A 13,335-nucleotide genomic window follows, 5' to 3' on the forward strand; every position below is an offset into this window, starting at 1 on the left:
GGGGAGGGGGGGGGAAGCCGGGAACGGCGCTACCCCGGTTCGGGGGGATCGGTGGTCGGCCCGGGCGCCCCTCAACGGCGGCGGCGGTGGCGGCGGGGCCTCCCGTCAGCTGTTTCCTCCTGTTTGTTGTCAAGTTGCCTGCGCTGCCGGCAGCGCCCGGCGGCGGCGCCGGGGGCCGAGCCCGGCGGCGGTTGGCTGCGCGCGCCCCCATGACGGCGCTCAGCTGGGGCCCGCCTCCGCGCGGGGCTTTGTGTGGTGGAGCGGGGGCAACGGCCGCGGCGCGCGCCGCCCCACCGCGCACGCGTGGGGTGGGGGAATCGCTCCCCCCCCTCCCCTCCTTTCTTCCCTCAGCCTGACAGGGGGTCCCCACCGGTGGCGGCGGCGGTGGGCTCTGTGGGGATCGCGTCGCCTCCGTGGGTCCCGGCCGTCTGTCTCCCGGCCTCGCCAGCCGCTTGTTCGCCGCTCGCCAAAGACTCCCTCGCCGCCCCGAGTGCAGCCCCCGTGTCCCGGCCCGGTGGGTGGCTCCTGAGGGGAGGCCGGGGTTGTCAGCAGCGGAGGTGCAGGCGGCTCTCTGGGCCATGAGCCGGCGTCGCCTCTCGGCCCGTCGGTTGGGTGTTTTTGCCCGTGGAACTATGGATTCCCTGGGAACTGAAATAATTTGGCAAGCGCTTTTTTTTTCTTTCTTTTTTTTTTTTTTATTTTTTTCCGCTCTGGGAAAGGTTCTAGTCAAAGCAAAAAGGAATGCAGAGACTGTCATCTGTCTGTTCGTTTGTGACTCTGTACTGTGCCAGCAGATACAGATTAGATTAATCCAGGGTGCTTATTTCAGACTAAAACCCATGTTTTGGACTAATGTAATTTAATAAATTACTTTTCTTTAGCTTCTTCGAACAAGAAACGCGGTGTTAGGGGTAGATTGAAGGAATAACAAAGCAAGTGCACGAGTCCAGTGAGAGGGAAATGCAGGGCACGGCTCTTCAACTCTGGATGCCAAGGACTAATGGCAGTAGATGAACTGTTAGTGTCACTAATGTTTGTGACTGATGGTAGAACGTGAGGGGAACTTGCTCTGGGGTTCTAAAGATTGGCTGGTGCAGCTGGTTCAGCTATATAGCCATAGATACAGCTGTATATATATAGCTATATAACAGCTGTGTATAAACCTCTTATCTGTAGGCTCATTCCGGATGGCTGAATCCAAGTAATGTTTGTGACAAACGAAACTGTCCATTTTTAAGTGTTGCTCTCTTTTTCTAATGTTAGTCTTTAGAAATATTGTTTGGAGGCTCCTGTCATCTGCTACTTTCACTTCCGTAGTTGTGTAAGTACTTAACTTATAGAATGCAGATCTAATTGTTTAAATATAGATTTTGATAGTAATGAAGAGCGAGTTTCAGGTGTGGTTGCCAAGTGTGTGAGGACAAAAGAAATTGCACCTCAAAACCTGGTAGAGGAGATAAAAACAGATGAGATTTGTCACTTGTCATCTGACAGACTGAGAGTTGTACACATGCACACAAATATATATTTATACGTATATATTTAGCATTCCCTCTGCTGGTAGTCATCACAAGCTTGAAGTACTGTTGTCCGAGTTAGGTCATTGGTTCATGTTTGTTTACTATCATTTGACCTATGTTGAAATCTTGAGTTGCTCAGCTCTTGCCTAAATACGTAATTCCCTTAAGCAAGATTTAATTTAAAAATATCTTGCTAAATGTGTACAGGAAATGCCTGTACTCTGTGGATGTTTGGTAACAAGACTCGCTGTAATTTTGGAGCATTTACTTGCATTTAAGAGTTTCCTAGTTAATAGAAACATTTATTGGTGACATGCACTAAGCGTATTAGCACCCTTTCTGCCAGATGGATGTACTCTGTATGGAAGTTTGGATTACCGTTATCTTTTCACCATTTCTGTTAAGGTTTTTTTTATTTTATTTTTTTAAATGACTCATGAAACCAGCAGAGCAGTGTCTTAGGGTGAAGATTTGTATGACTTCAGCATTAGAGTTAATGAAAACCTGAATTAGTTAGGCTTTCTGAAAGTTGCAGATAAGAGGCAAAAGTTTTCTCAGCTGCTTAATTAGTATAAGAATAAATTTGTTATAAAACCAGGAAATACAGCTTTCATAAAGAGAGAAGAGGAGAAAAAGGTGAGGGAAAGGGGAGACAGGAAGGAATGGGGAAAAAGGAAAGGTCATAAAAGAAACAAAGAGACAGGAATATTTGTTGCTTCTGGACTCTTTGTGTAGTAGTGGGAAAGAAAATTAATCTGAGTCTGATGCCCTTTGTAAACTAATACTTTTATATGTTATCTAGCAAGAGTTACTGTGAGGGTGTAAGTTACTGTGTGGGAGATGCTGAGATATGGGGGCTGTATTAGAAACAAGTACCCAGCTGTATGGCTCTGCTTTCTGTAAACTTGAAACAAACTACCCTGTATTATTGCATAAACCAATATAATGTTCTGTTAATGTATTTATAGGCCAGTATTCCAATGCGACACTTTTGCCTTGCCTGTAAATAAAGCCAGTTTTCAACAGAAAATGATACTACTGTAATTTAACAATAGTAAATTAGACTAGTGTAACTTGCACAAATGCAGTTTCATCCTGCGAGGCAGCCTGTTCTATGGGGGTGCCCCGCACTGCGTCTGGGCACAGCTTTCGTTACTTTGCAGAAGCCACTTCACTCATTTTGACCGTCTTAACTTCTCTGTACAGTTTTGCTACAGTAGCTGGATGGTTCTCGTGAGCGTAGCGTACTCTTCCAGTTCACTTTCTTTCCTCCCATTTGGCTGCGTGTGGTGCTTTCTGATAACGAATTGTACATACAGGCAGAGGCCTGAGGCTCGGCCCTGCTTACTTCAACAGTGGCAGGAGTCGGTGGCAGACGGCTGAATCTCAGACCTCCTGAGACTGACCACGTGTGTGTTTTCAGATGCACCCCTACTTGTGAGCACCGGATACCTGGGAAGGTGAGGAGCAAGTTGTTTTTCTGAGTTTATTTGCTTACACAGTGATTCTTTAATGTATGGTCTTGTGTAGCTGTGCTAAGTGTTCTTTTTCCTCTTTTGTCCATCTCCCAGATGAGAAGAGGAAGCTTAAGCTGGGTTTCTGAGATGGGAAGATGAAGTTTATGTCTGGTTTCAGGGTAAGTACGTCTTAAGAATGTTTTACTGTGCCTAGGGGAATGCACAGCCCTTTTTCAAGGGGGAGAGAAGTGCTTGTTGGCTCACCGTACAAAGGAAAATGTTTTTAGTCAGTGAAATGGCAAAAGAGAGGTTGTCATGGTTTTTTATCCTTTAACTAGCAGCTGTTTTCTGTTGTAGATCTGAGATGCAGTAGATGGTGCTGAAGCAACGCTGAGGCTCCTGAAATATCCACAGTCCAGTGTGTATATATAAAGTGCCTGCTGGCTCTTCCAAACGTTGATGGTCCTGTGTCTTCAAGAGATGCACTCTGGGACAAGAAAACACTGACTGTTAGTTTTAAAAATGTTAATAAATAATTTTGTGTTACCTTTTTTTAATTCTTTATTGCTTGCGAAGGTAGGCAGATCAGGTAGTACAAATACCAACCACGTAGTGCTTCAGCTGGTTTCAGCTCCGCGTGCAGATAATGGTCAACTTGAAGCTGTTGAATGTCAGCTCTTTTGACAGCTGTTGCTCAGCGTTGCCAAAATCAACACTGAAAGACAGGTGGAAGTTTGGGTGCGCCCTGCTCTAGGAATACATAGTGTAGCAGACAGCCGCAGCGCTTGTGTTTCCTGTCTGGCCATGCAGTCACTGGGAGAAGCATGCGGTCAGGAAGTGTTTCACAGTATGACTAAGAAGTTTTATCAAGGTTTGTACTGTCAAAATAATGCACTGTCAGCAAGCCTGGCTAACTGATCATGGTAAAAGCTATCATTGACTGTTCTGCTAAAGGTCCTCTTGAGAATGCAGGCTGAGAGTGGTGATCAGGGTGCCAACTAATAATGCAGTGGCATCATCTCCTGGTTCATTGAAGTACCTGTCTCTTTGACCTGTGTAGTTTTGACATGCGGTAGATTCTTTATATGCCATTAATGAAGGCAAATGAGTCTGCGTTTGTTGTTGATTTTTTTCTATCAGAGCTATTAATTTAATATCACGACTTAAGACAAATGTATAGAGTAGATGAATGGGTAAGTGTACCTCTTGCATTTTCCTCCACCTAATAATTCAAAGATCTTAAGCTTTAGAAATGCTTTAATATTTCACAATCCTTGGGCTTCTCTTCATTTAAGAGAGCCTTCCCACTGCCTGTAAAAGCTGCCTATAAGTGGCTTTTTTCAGATCGTTTATGTATGTGTGAACATAAATAGACGCCCACTCCTTTTACATGGGAAGTGAAAACTATGGGGGAAAAAAAATTACACAGTTATCTTGGGTGACTTTGTACACACCACTTTGGTATGTAAAGGAGATGAGCCTGAGAGCAATGGAAAATTGTTTTCCCTTGTTCTGTTGTGCTTCTGGTTTTTCCAGCGTACAATGAGTACACCCTACAGGATTCAGGATCCTTGAATAAGAAAAGAACAGCCTTTATCCACAGCAAGTACTTTGTGAATTGGTCTTATAAGTGAATAGTATGTTTTTAGCTTGGCAGGGGAGGAGGGGTAGGGTGTGGAAGAGGAGGGAGAATGTGAAATGATCCCAAGCTGAAATTAACCTCTCTGCCTTAGATGAGAGGAAAAAGCAAAAGTTCCTTGTTATTTAGAAAATCCGTGATCAAATGCAGCATTTGAAGGCTGCCTTACCAGCAGTCATTTTGTAACGTTTTTCCTACATTTTACTACTGTGAGCAGTAATATAAAGACTAAAGTGACTAGTTTTACAACACTTCAGCTGGACCCTTATGGATCCATTGAAATCCTGTAGCAATCAAAACTGAGAGCTAATGATAGTTGCAGGCTGCTGTCTATTTCAACTGAAATCTACCAAGGGCAATTAAGTGTGGAGGTTATTTTAAACATAAGACTTTCTAATAGGATTACATTATTTTAGCAGTTTCTTAGAAAACCGTTCTTGAAGTCTGGACTGTTTTGGCGGTTATAATGCAGATTGTAGAATTTCATTTTCTAAATTTTCAAATGTGTATTTATTTATTTCAAGAATACATGTTTTCTTAAGTGCTGTATTCTGAAGAAAATTGTTGTGGTACCAGTTGGTTTATTAGATTCTGCTATAACTTCAGTCTGAATTCTCATAGCTTTGTGCTACCATCAAATGAATGTCACTTTGTCTTTCTCTTGGGAACCAAGTCTTATTGATAGTTTGTTTCTCATTTAGATACTTGTTGAGGTTACTTTCAGCTTTTGGGGGTGATATAAATAATTGAAAATTTTGGGCCTTGTATTTTAGGCAGGTCTTTCAGCCATAAGTATTTGAACATTTCTTTATGCGCTTATTTTAGTGTTCAGTACCTTCAAGACTCAACACTTCAATCAGTAGTGCCATATCCAGAAGTAATACATTTCTATGTCGCTTTGACTCTACCTTGCTTGTAAGAATTACAGTTGCACTTTCACCTGAAGTATTTCAATTTTGGTTTTGATGACTTTGGGTTGCTGCTTTTCTGGCTGCAGTAACATGAACTTCGTATTTATATAGGTGATGTATTTGTATTTTAAGTGTTCAGATGTGTATGCTTGAAAATGGCATGCTTTGCACAGTTAATCTGTGTAGTGGATCTCTTCTTGTCACTTACCAAGCTTAGTTTTTGTGTTGCTCTTGGTCAGAGAGGGATGTCTTTTGTTTATGTTAGCTTCTAAAAATACTGACAGGGTGAGCATTGTGTTTACCCTGAAAGAATATTTTACGTCCCTTTGGATGCTGATTCCACTTTTACAGTAACTTATGGCCAGTTAATTGTTTTTAATCCACAATACAATCAACACAAAAATGACATTATCCAAAATTAGTAAGGATGGCACATGGAGTCAGGCCAAGTGCCTTATGGGCATATCTGTCACAATTGCTTTTATTGCTTGTAGTTGTGGTTTCTTCTGGTTGGAGACTTTGACTGATACTTGTTTATTCACACTTATTGTCTGTTGATTTTCCTTCATGCTGTCACTATTCACATTTTGATTTTTTTCTTTGGCCTTTGCTTGCTAGAAAATATAAACTATTAGGCATATTAGAAAGGTAAAATTGTTGGAAAATTCTTCCTGTATTTTGATTGGAGTCACAAGGAGTTACACCCCTATACTCAGCTAAATCTTTGACATATTTTTTGTCAAACTCAAGACCTGTGTTATTTATCCTTTCAAGAAGAGAAAGGGATATTATATCATCATTAAAGGAAAGAGTTATTCCATTGCTTTGAATTTTTATGTATTCTTCAGATGGGACACAAAAGACTAATAGTGATTAGAAAACTCTGCATGTAAGGAACTTGTGCTAAAATCACTCTGTTCAATGCTGGGAACCCTTTTTATTGCCACACACTGTAAGAAAGCAAAGCAGTGAAATATTGAAAAATGATGTCAGTGTCTTATGATTTTTACATGTAAAAATGGTATTTTAAATTTTGTGTGTGCTTTGTGCATGTCGGAGTAAGCTTTAAGAAACTGATCCCCTAAAACTTGAAATGGGTTTTATTTAGGTATTTGCGCATCCTAAACATAGAATATTTGATAAGCACAAAAAACCCCTTGATGAACACAAAATTTGATTAATTTCTCTGTGAATGGCACACTGTCTCCTGCTCTGAAAAGTAAAACCCACACAACTTTAATATTGCAGTGTGTCAGATTTACTTTGCACTGCTGTGCATGGAAAAAGCAGAGACAATACTCCTTTCTGATTCCACATCTGAAGCATAAATGGAGGTATATTTAACTTGTTTAACTATAGCTGCTTAGTCATAAAACTTTTCTGCAGTTGAAATGGAAATAACATCATCATTTAATTCCTTTGTCATGTATCTTATCCTTCGTGATTTGAGTTTTCAGCTGGCTGCCATGTTTTGCGCCTACTCGCTCGTTAACTTTGAGTGATTTATGTTAGTTGGCATAAAGTTGGTGAGATACTTTAATTTTCCCAGGCAGTGAAGAGGCTTATTTATCAGGTATGCAGATCTGCTCTAAACTTTCTAAGCTCTCTTTTTATGCTCATTGAACTTGCTCAGGTATTTTAGTAATGATGCTTTGGAAATAGCTCGGGTAAATGACACTGTATTTTGCATTTAGATTAGACAGCTTTAAACGTTTGTATATAAAGCTGTGTGGTGTAAAGACTGGGTGGATTGTTTATTATGTGAAATAGCATCCAAACCTTTCCCGTGTTGTTACATATATGAAATCAGTAAGCATCAAGTAAACTTAGCAACTTAGCCTGCTGTATTAAAAGACAAAAGCATCCTGGAAGGTGGTGTTTTGTGGCTGTATGTCATAAATTGTGCGAAGCTAAGAGGAAGTGACAAAATAAGTATATATTTTAAAAAGGGGGGATGACTTGGGAAAATTAAACTATAATTGTCTCGGTGACTCAATGTAATTCTCAGTGCTTCATTTCCCAGTGCTGACTAAGGTGGGTGAGTCGTTGGGAATATACTGGAATGCAATTTCAGTATTGTATTAAAGAGGAAAAGAAAATAGGAAAGAAGTAGAAGCTTTTTGAGTTTAAGAACTGCAGGGTCCAGTAGTGGTCTGCACTAAAACATTGTCTGAACTATATTTTTAAAGGTTTCAGTTCATGTTTTGCTTATTTAATGTAATTAGTTTATTAGTTGTATCTAGTATGTCATGTTATTGGTTAGATGGTGACTTTGGGAGAGAACTTGTCTTGATGAGAAAGGGTGAATGCATTCTGGAAGTTCAGTAATTCATCTATGAAAGAAAGAGCCTCTGCAATCATGAGCTGAATTGGTTTGCAGAATATTCTGTCATTATATATATAGAGTGGGGTGGTTTTGGTTTTGATTTTGCATTTTTTTTTTTTCTACAATGCTTTTTTTTTTTTTTTTTACATGTACATGATCTTTGTTTTTGCTTTCAGGTCTTGAATAGAAACTTACGTAAGTTCTAAAAATGGGAAGAATTTTTCTGGATCATATTGGGGGCACTCGCCTATTCTCCTGTGCAAACTGCGACACGATTCTGACCAATCGCTCCGAGCTCATCTCCACTCGTTTTACAGGGGCCACGGGGAGAGCCTTTCTTTTTAACAAGGTTGGTAAGAAGCTGAGGGGGAACTACTATTTGCTTTTGAAAAATGAGTTTGTGGGCTATGAATCTGTAATCGAAATTCAAAAACTTCTGGCTTAAGTGCTGTGTAATTGCCTTTTTAAAAAAAAATTTTCTTTTGTTCTATTTAACTGTCTTTGAACTCAAATTATGCATTTACTATTGATGGCAAGCTATCTAAATTAGCTTATCTGCAATACTAAAATGCTATAAAGAGGACTGTGTATATAGAGAGGCATCATGCCAAAATGCATGGGGTTTTAACTTGGAGACATCTGTAAAAGGAAACTCGAATTCATTGTGAGAGTATCTCTTGTCTATCAAAGATTTTTTTCAAAGGCATTTGCAGTTCTGCTCAGTGGAAAAAAAGAAAAAGTATAGATAATATTTTGTATAATTTCTGAAACGCATTTAAGCTAACAGTTTGGCAGCTTCAGGTAACTACAATCTCTTTTACAGGCAATAATAATCTGGTTTAGTTTAATATTTTTTTATTAATCAAATCTGATTTAATTCAACAGATTGAAATATGAAAGTCATAATTCTGAGTGAATTGTAGCATTAGTTATTGACTCTTTCATATGGACTTGTCCATTAGATTAATTGAAAACCAGTGATTGTCCTTTGCTTTCTCACAGAGTCCCTGGTCATGTAATTGCTAGTGTCTTTGGGGTTTTTTCTTGAGAGCCATTTGGCCATTGGCAGAGTTGATACATCAGCAATGTCTTCACTTAACTGTGCTTGGCCTTAGGATTGCTGGTATGCTGAATCCTAGCAGTAGTATTTATATGTAAGAGTTAATCCATAGCTGTTCATCTGATTTCTTTCTCATCCACTAAGTACTGGATCCTGGGGTTCAAATTTTTCTTGTGTCAGATAGTGGGGTTTAATCACAGAAATGTGATTTTTACATTTCTGCAGCCAGAAGCCTTACATCCGAAGCAGAGAGAGGAGAGCAAGCACAGTCAGGTGGAAAGCTGAGAAAGCAGCGCAGCCCCATCTCTTAGAATCTTCTGCATATTAGCAGTTTGGATGCAGTTCTGACATCAACTGTTTAATTCATCCAGAATTACACATTGTGGTTCTGTGATGCTGCTGCCTAAACAAGTTAAAAGTGTATTTTAAACGGCTGAGATAGCACACAAAGAAAGGTGAATGTTTAATGCCTGCGTTCTCAGCCACTGAGCCTTCCTTTTCCTTAGCTGATGATTTCAAAAGCACCCCAAGATTCTTCAAGAAGTATCTCTTTTAATAATTTGGTTCTGATTTTTGTGAATAAGTGATCAAATCAGTTGCAGAAATGGGTTACGTATGTTACAAGTGGATTACTATCAATTAGTTAACAAGCTGTTTACCAGGAGTTTCTCACCCGAAGTTGAACGCAGCTCTGCACTCTCATGTATCTTTTGATAGTGTTTCACATCTCTCAGTTAAATAGCAATAGTTAAACATCTCCATAAAGCGCATCTTTAAAGTGGTACCTTCTCAAGCAGGAGATTTTCAAGGACTGTTGACTTACTACCCTGCAGTTGTCAGTTCATGTGCAGCGCCACGGGCTCTTCGCTTTTTAAAATGTTGATAGTCATGCACATTGTTACCAAGCTTCGCTTTAGGCCGACTAATCCTTTCTATTCCATGTCCCCTGTGTGTTTGTATCAGGTGGTAAATCTGCAATACAGTGAAGTTCAGGATCGGGTCATGCTCACTGGCCGCCACATGGTTCGAGACGTGAGCTGCAAAAACTGCAACAGCAAACTGGGTTGGATCTATGAATTTGCCACTGAAGACAGCCAGCGCTACAAGGAAGGCCGCGTTATCCTGGAAAGAGCGTTGGTCCGAGAGAGTGAGGGATTTGAAGAGCATGTTCCATCCGACAATTCCTGAAGAGACTTGAGTCTCTTTGCAGGTTCTCTTCAGTTGAAACTCAAAAATAATAAAATCAACAAAAAAATCTGCTTACATACACTGTCACCTTAGCATCAGAGTCGGATTCATGGACTACAGAGTGGGAAAGATTGTGAGAGTATTTCAGATGGAACCTTCCTTTCTTTATTCCTTTTATATTTTACTTTCCCTCCAGCAGCTGTTTGTAGAAAGAATGTTGTGCAGATGCTGTAACTTTTTCTTTCTTGCATTTACATCTGTTAGATTTGAGATTGTATCTACAGATACAATGGGCTAAAAGGAAAATATTTGGGGGATTTGTCTTTTGTTGGAGAGAAATCAATGAGTTTTTTTTTAGTTTGCACAAACTGATGTCAGCATAAAGTTATTTTAAAACTACGGATTTTTTTTTTAAGTATATTCCAATTTTTGGCTTACGTTTTTAGTTAGGTTGGTTTTTGGTTTTTTTTTTTTTACCCAGTCTTTTCACCTGATTTGCTAGCTAAAGTGAAGAGATCCGAATTTGTGCCGAGTGCTAAAGGTTCAGTGTTGGTACAGCTTGGGCTGGCCCTTGTGCCATATTCTTGTTGAGGTTGATTGGTAGCACAGAGCCCATTATTTCTTGTTGTTCTTGACCCAAAGATGTCACCATTCCTTGTTTATTTGTGAAGTCCCATTCACCATGTAAACTGGTGTTGATTGGAAACTATTCTTGAAATAGGGCAAAACTGCTTGGCTTTTTTTAATTTTAACTGATGTAACTTATAAGCATAGTAATAATATAAAATAATAGTTGTCTGTTTAGTCTTGCGTTGCTTACAGATCAGAAGCTGTGTCTGTAATGATAGGGATCCACTGAGGAAACTACTGTTTCAGTAGTAATTTTTTTTTTTATTTCTCTACTAATCTCATTAAGTAGACGGGCAATTGCAAATCTTAATTCTTCTTCAAGTAGCTTTCTTTAAACCCAGGACTTCCTATATTAAACACAGCTGCTGTGTAAAAGGAGAAGATTGCCAGCATGTTTGTTCATGCCTAGAGTTATGCAATCTGCATCTCTTGAAAAGATTAACTTAAACAGCTTGTTTTCAAATGCTGCTTCTGGTGTTGAAACCTTTATCTTTCAACTTTGTTGAACGTTTTCATTGTGATGTTACATTTTTATCTTTCTGGGCAGCAGTACATGTCAGCCTAGTAGTAACTAGTGACTTGGATTCCTGCTTTCTTCTTGTAGAGGTCAGCTCTGTTTAAAACAGTGATCTTGCTTGCCTTTTTAGCAAAAATGCTCTTCATTAACTTAACTCAAGGGTGCCCAAACACTTTCATTGTGTCTTAAGCCATAAGTTAAGATCTCAAGGGCTGAAAATAATTTGAATGTTAGATATGTATGATTCCTTAGCAAAGATAAAGTTGTTTTGTTTGGTTTTTTTTCCTTATTTGAAAATTGTGGTCAATGTGAAATAAATTACCCACAAATGTATGAGGTGAGGTGTGGGGGGGAAAACCCCAACCAACCAACCAGATCTGGGCTCTGACCTTTCAGAATGACTTTTCTTCACTAGCCACAGCTCCGTATCTGAAACTAAAACATGGAAGGTGACTATGCAGAGTATTTTTCTTAATTGTTTTGGTTGCCAAGTGGCAATTTGGACACCCCTGACTTGAATCTACTGCCTATTTCATGTAAAAGTAGCTTTATTATAGAACTGTCACATAAAAAGAAAACAGAGTAGATCACATACCAGAGCTGTGCTTGAATCAAGCTGCTTAAACAATAGTGTACTTGTGCCTCAAATGAATCAGTTTTTGCACTGAGTACAGTAGTACCCCGTTACCTTGTACTTCTGTCATTCACAGACCTAAAAGCCCCATTAGCATGGTTCTCTGCAGTACTTTTCTTGTACTTATGACATGACAGTACAAAATAAAGTATGTTTTGTCCTGAATTGATATTTGCTGGTTTTTTTGGGTAATATTCATGGGAGTCTGTCAACTGAATGACATAACCTGTCTTCCATTTGCTCCATCGAATAAATCACTGTGTTTCTACAGCACAGTGACAAGCTGTTGATGAGCTTCTCTCTGAATATGAAGCAAAAGAGCAGGCTGTTGATTTTGGAAGGTGCTAAGTAAAGCTTCATGCATACCACTTGGACACTTGAAAGCCTTAAATTTACTCCTGATAAAAGAGAAAATAAAAACAGGAAATGGCTTGTTTGATGCAACTATGGGTGCTAAATGTCTTTCCCTGTCTTTGAAAAGACAGCAAGCTGAGCAGAACTCTGGCTTCTGCAAGAAATGAGAAGTTTTAGCTTCTGAAATGGCTTAGGAATTTGGAATTTGTATATCTTGGAATTCTGTGACCTTTTTTCTTTGCGTGCAAATGGTAGGGAGAAGCCTCCTGCTGTCAGCTGGTGAACTTCATAAACTGTAGCTGAAGAACTGAGGTGAGAGGATCGATATATTGGTGTAACAGAGCCTGAGGGGCTTATTCTAACTTACATTAAGACCTCTTCATTTTGGTAGAATGTTAAACTGGGAGATGTTAAAGATTGCTTTCCCCAAAGTGTATGATTTGAAAAATGCTATTGAGAGGAATTCATTAAAAGCATTTCTTTCTCTGTCACCTTGGTGGCTCTGTGGGAGAGTTCAGCCTCCTAAATTTTGAGTGCTCCTCCTTGAGGCTCTTTGTGTGTGAATACAGATAACTTATCTGTAGGGAACAAGGTGATTGGTTACAGCAGGGCGAGCAACAGGGCGGATTATTTGGCTATTTGGCATTAAATGTTATTTTGTCTTGGTGCAGTAGCCTTGGATTCCCAAACAAGGCATGGCTGGCACAGCAAAACGTGTCCCTAGAGTGAACTTGTGCCTGGGATGTGATGATGTCCCCGTGCTGTCTTGGGTGAAGAAGGTGGCAAGGAAATCACAGTGTGCAACAAGCTCCACTGTGAGTTGTGGAGACCTCGGAATTTGTGCTCTTGGGCTGAAGTTTAGGCCACAGCTTGGGCTAGCAGCGGTGCTGTGACTCTTGCCCAACATCAGCCGTATTAGAGCTTATGTTGCCCACTCTCTGATCTCACCCTGTCATTTTGGGTGTACCCAAAACTGAAGTACTTTGTCAAAGCTGCTGACTATCATTCTGGCAAAACACAGCTTTGGGAAACTGGAAAGATTGCATGGTGTGTTTGTGGATTAAAAAAGCGCACCAATTATGCTTTGTATGGATTTTCA

General features: G+C 40.0%; 1 protein-coding gene across 7 annotated transcripts in view; it reads left to right on the top strand.

The window, feature by feature from the left end:
• Positions 1-12,047, top strand: part of YPEL5 (yippee like 5) — a 12,663-nt gene extending 616 nt beyond the window's left edge. Inside the window, exons 2-6 of one of the 7 annotated variants that reach the window (XM_014950977.1) lie at positions 2,840-2,980; positions 3,092-3,156; positions 3,335-3,486; positions 8,030-8,202; positions 9,877-12,047. In XM_014950977.1, coding sequence (XP_014806463.1) covers positions 8,062-8,202; positions 9,877-10,101 — 366 coding nt within the window. In that variant the 5' untranslated portion in view covers positions 2,840-2,980; positions 3,092-3,156; positions 3,335-3,486; positions 8,030-8,061 and the 3' untranslated portion in view covers positions 10,102-12,047. Of the gene's footprint in view, positions 1-2,726; positions 2,981-3,091; positions 3,157-3,334; positions 3,487-8,029; positions 8,203-9,876 lie in introns of all 7 variants that reach the window. The other 6 variants (XM_014950980.1, XM_014950978.1, XM_014950979.1 and 3 more) reach the window with 6 other exon arrangements.
• Positions 12,048-13,335: the final 1,288 nt, after the last annotated feature.

Source organism: Calidris pugnax, unplaced genomic scaffold (genome assembly GCF_001431845.1).
Source record: "Calidris pugnax isolate Ruff unplaced genomic scaffold, ASM143184v1 scaffold24, whole genome shotgun sequence".
Classification (NCBI taxonomy): Eukaryota; Metazoa; Chordata; class Aves; order Charadriiformes; family Scolopacidae; genus Calidris; species Calidris pugnax.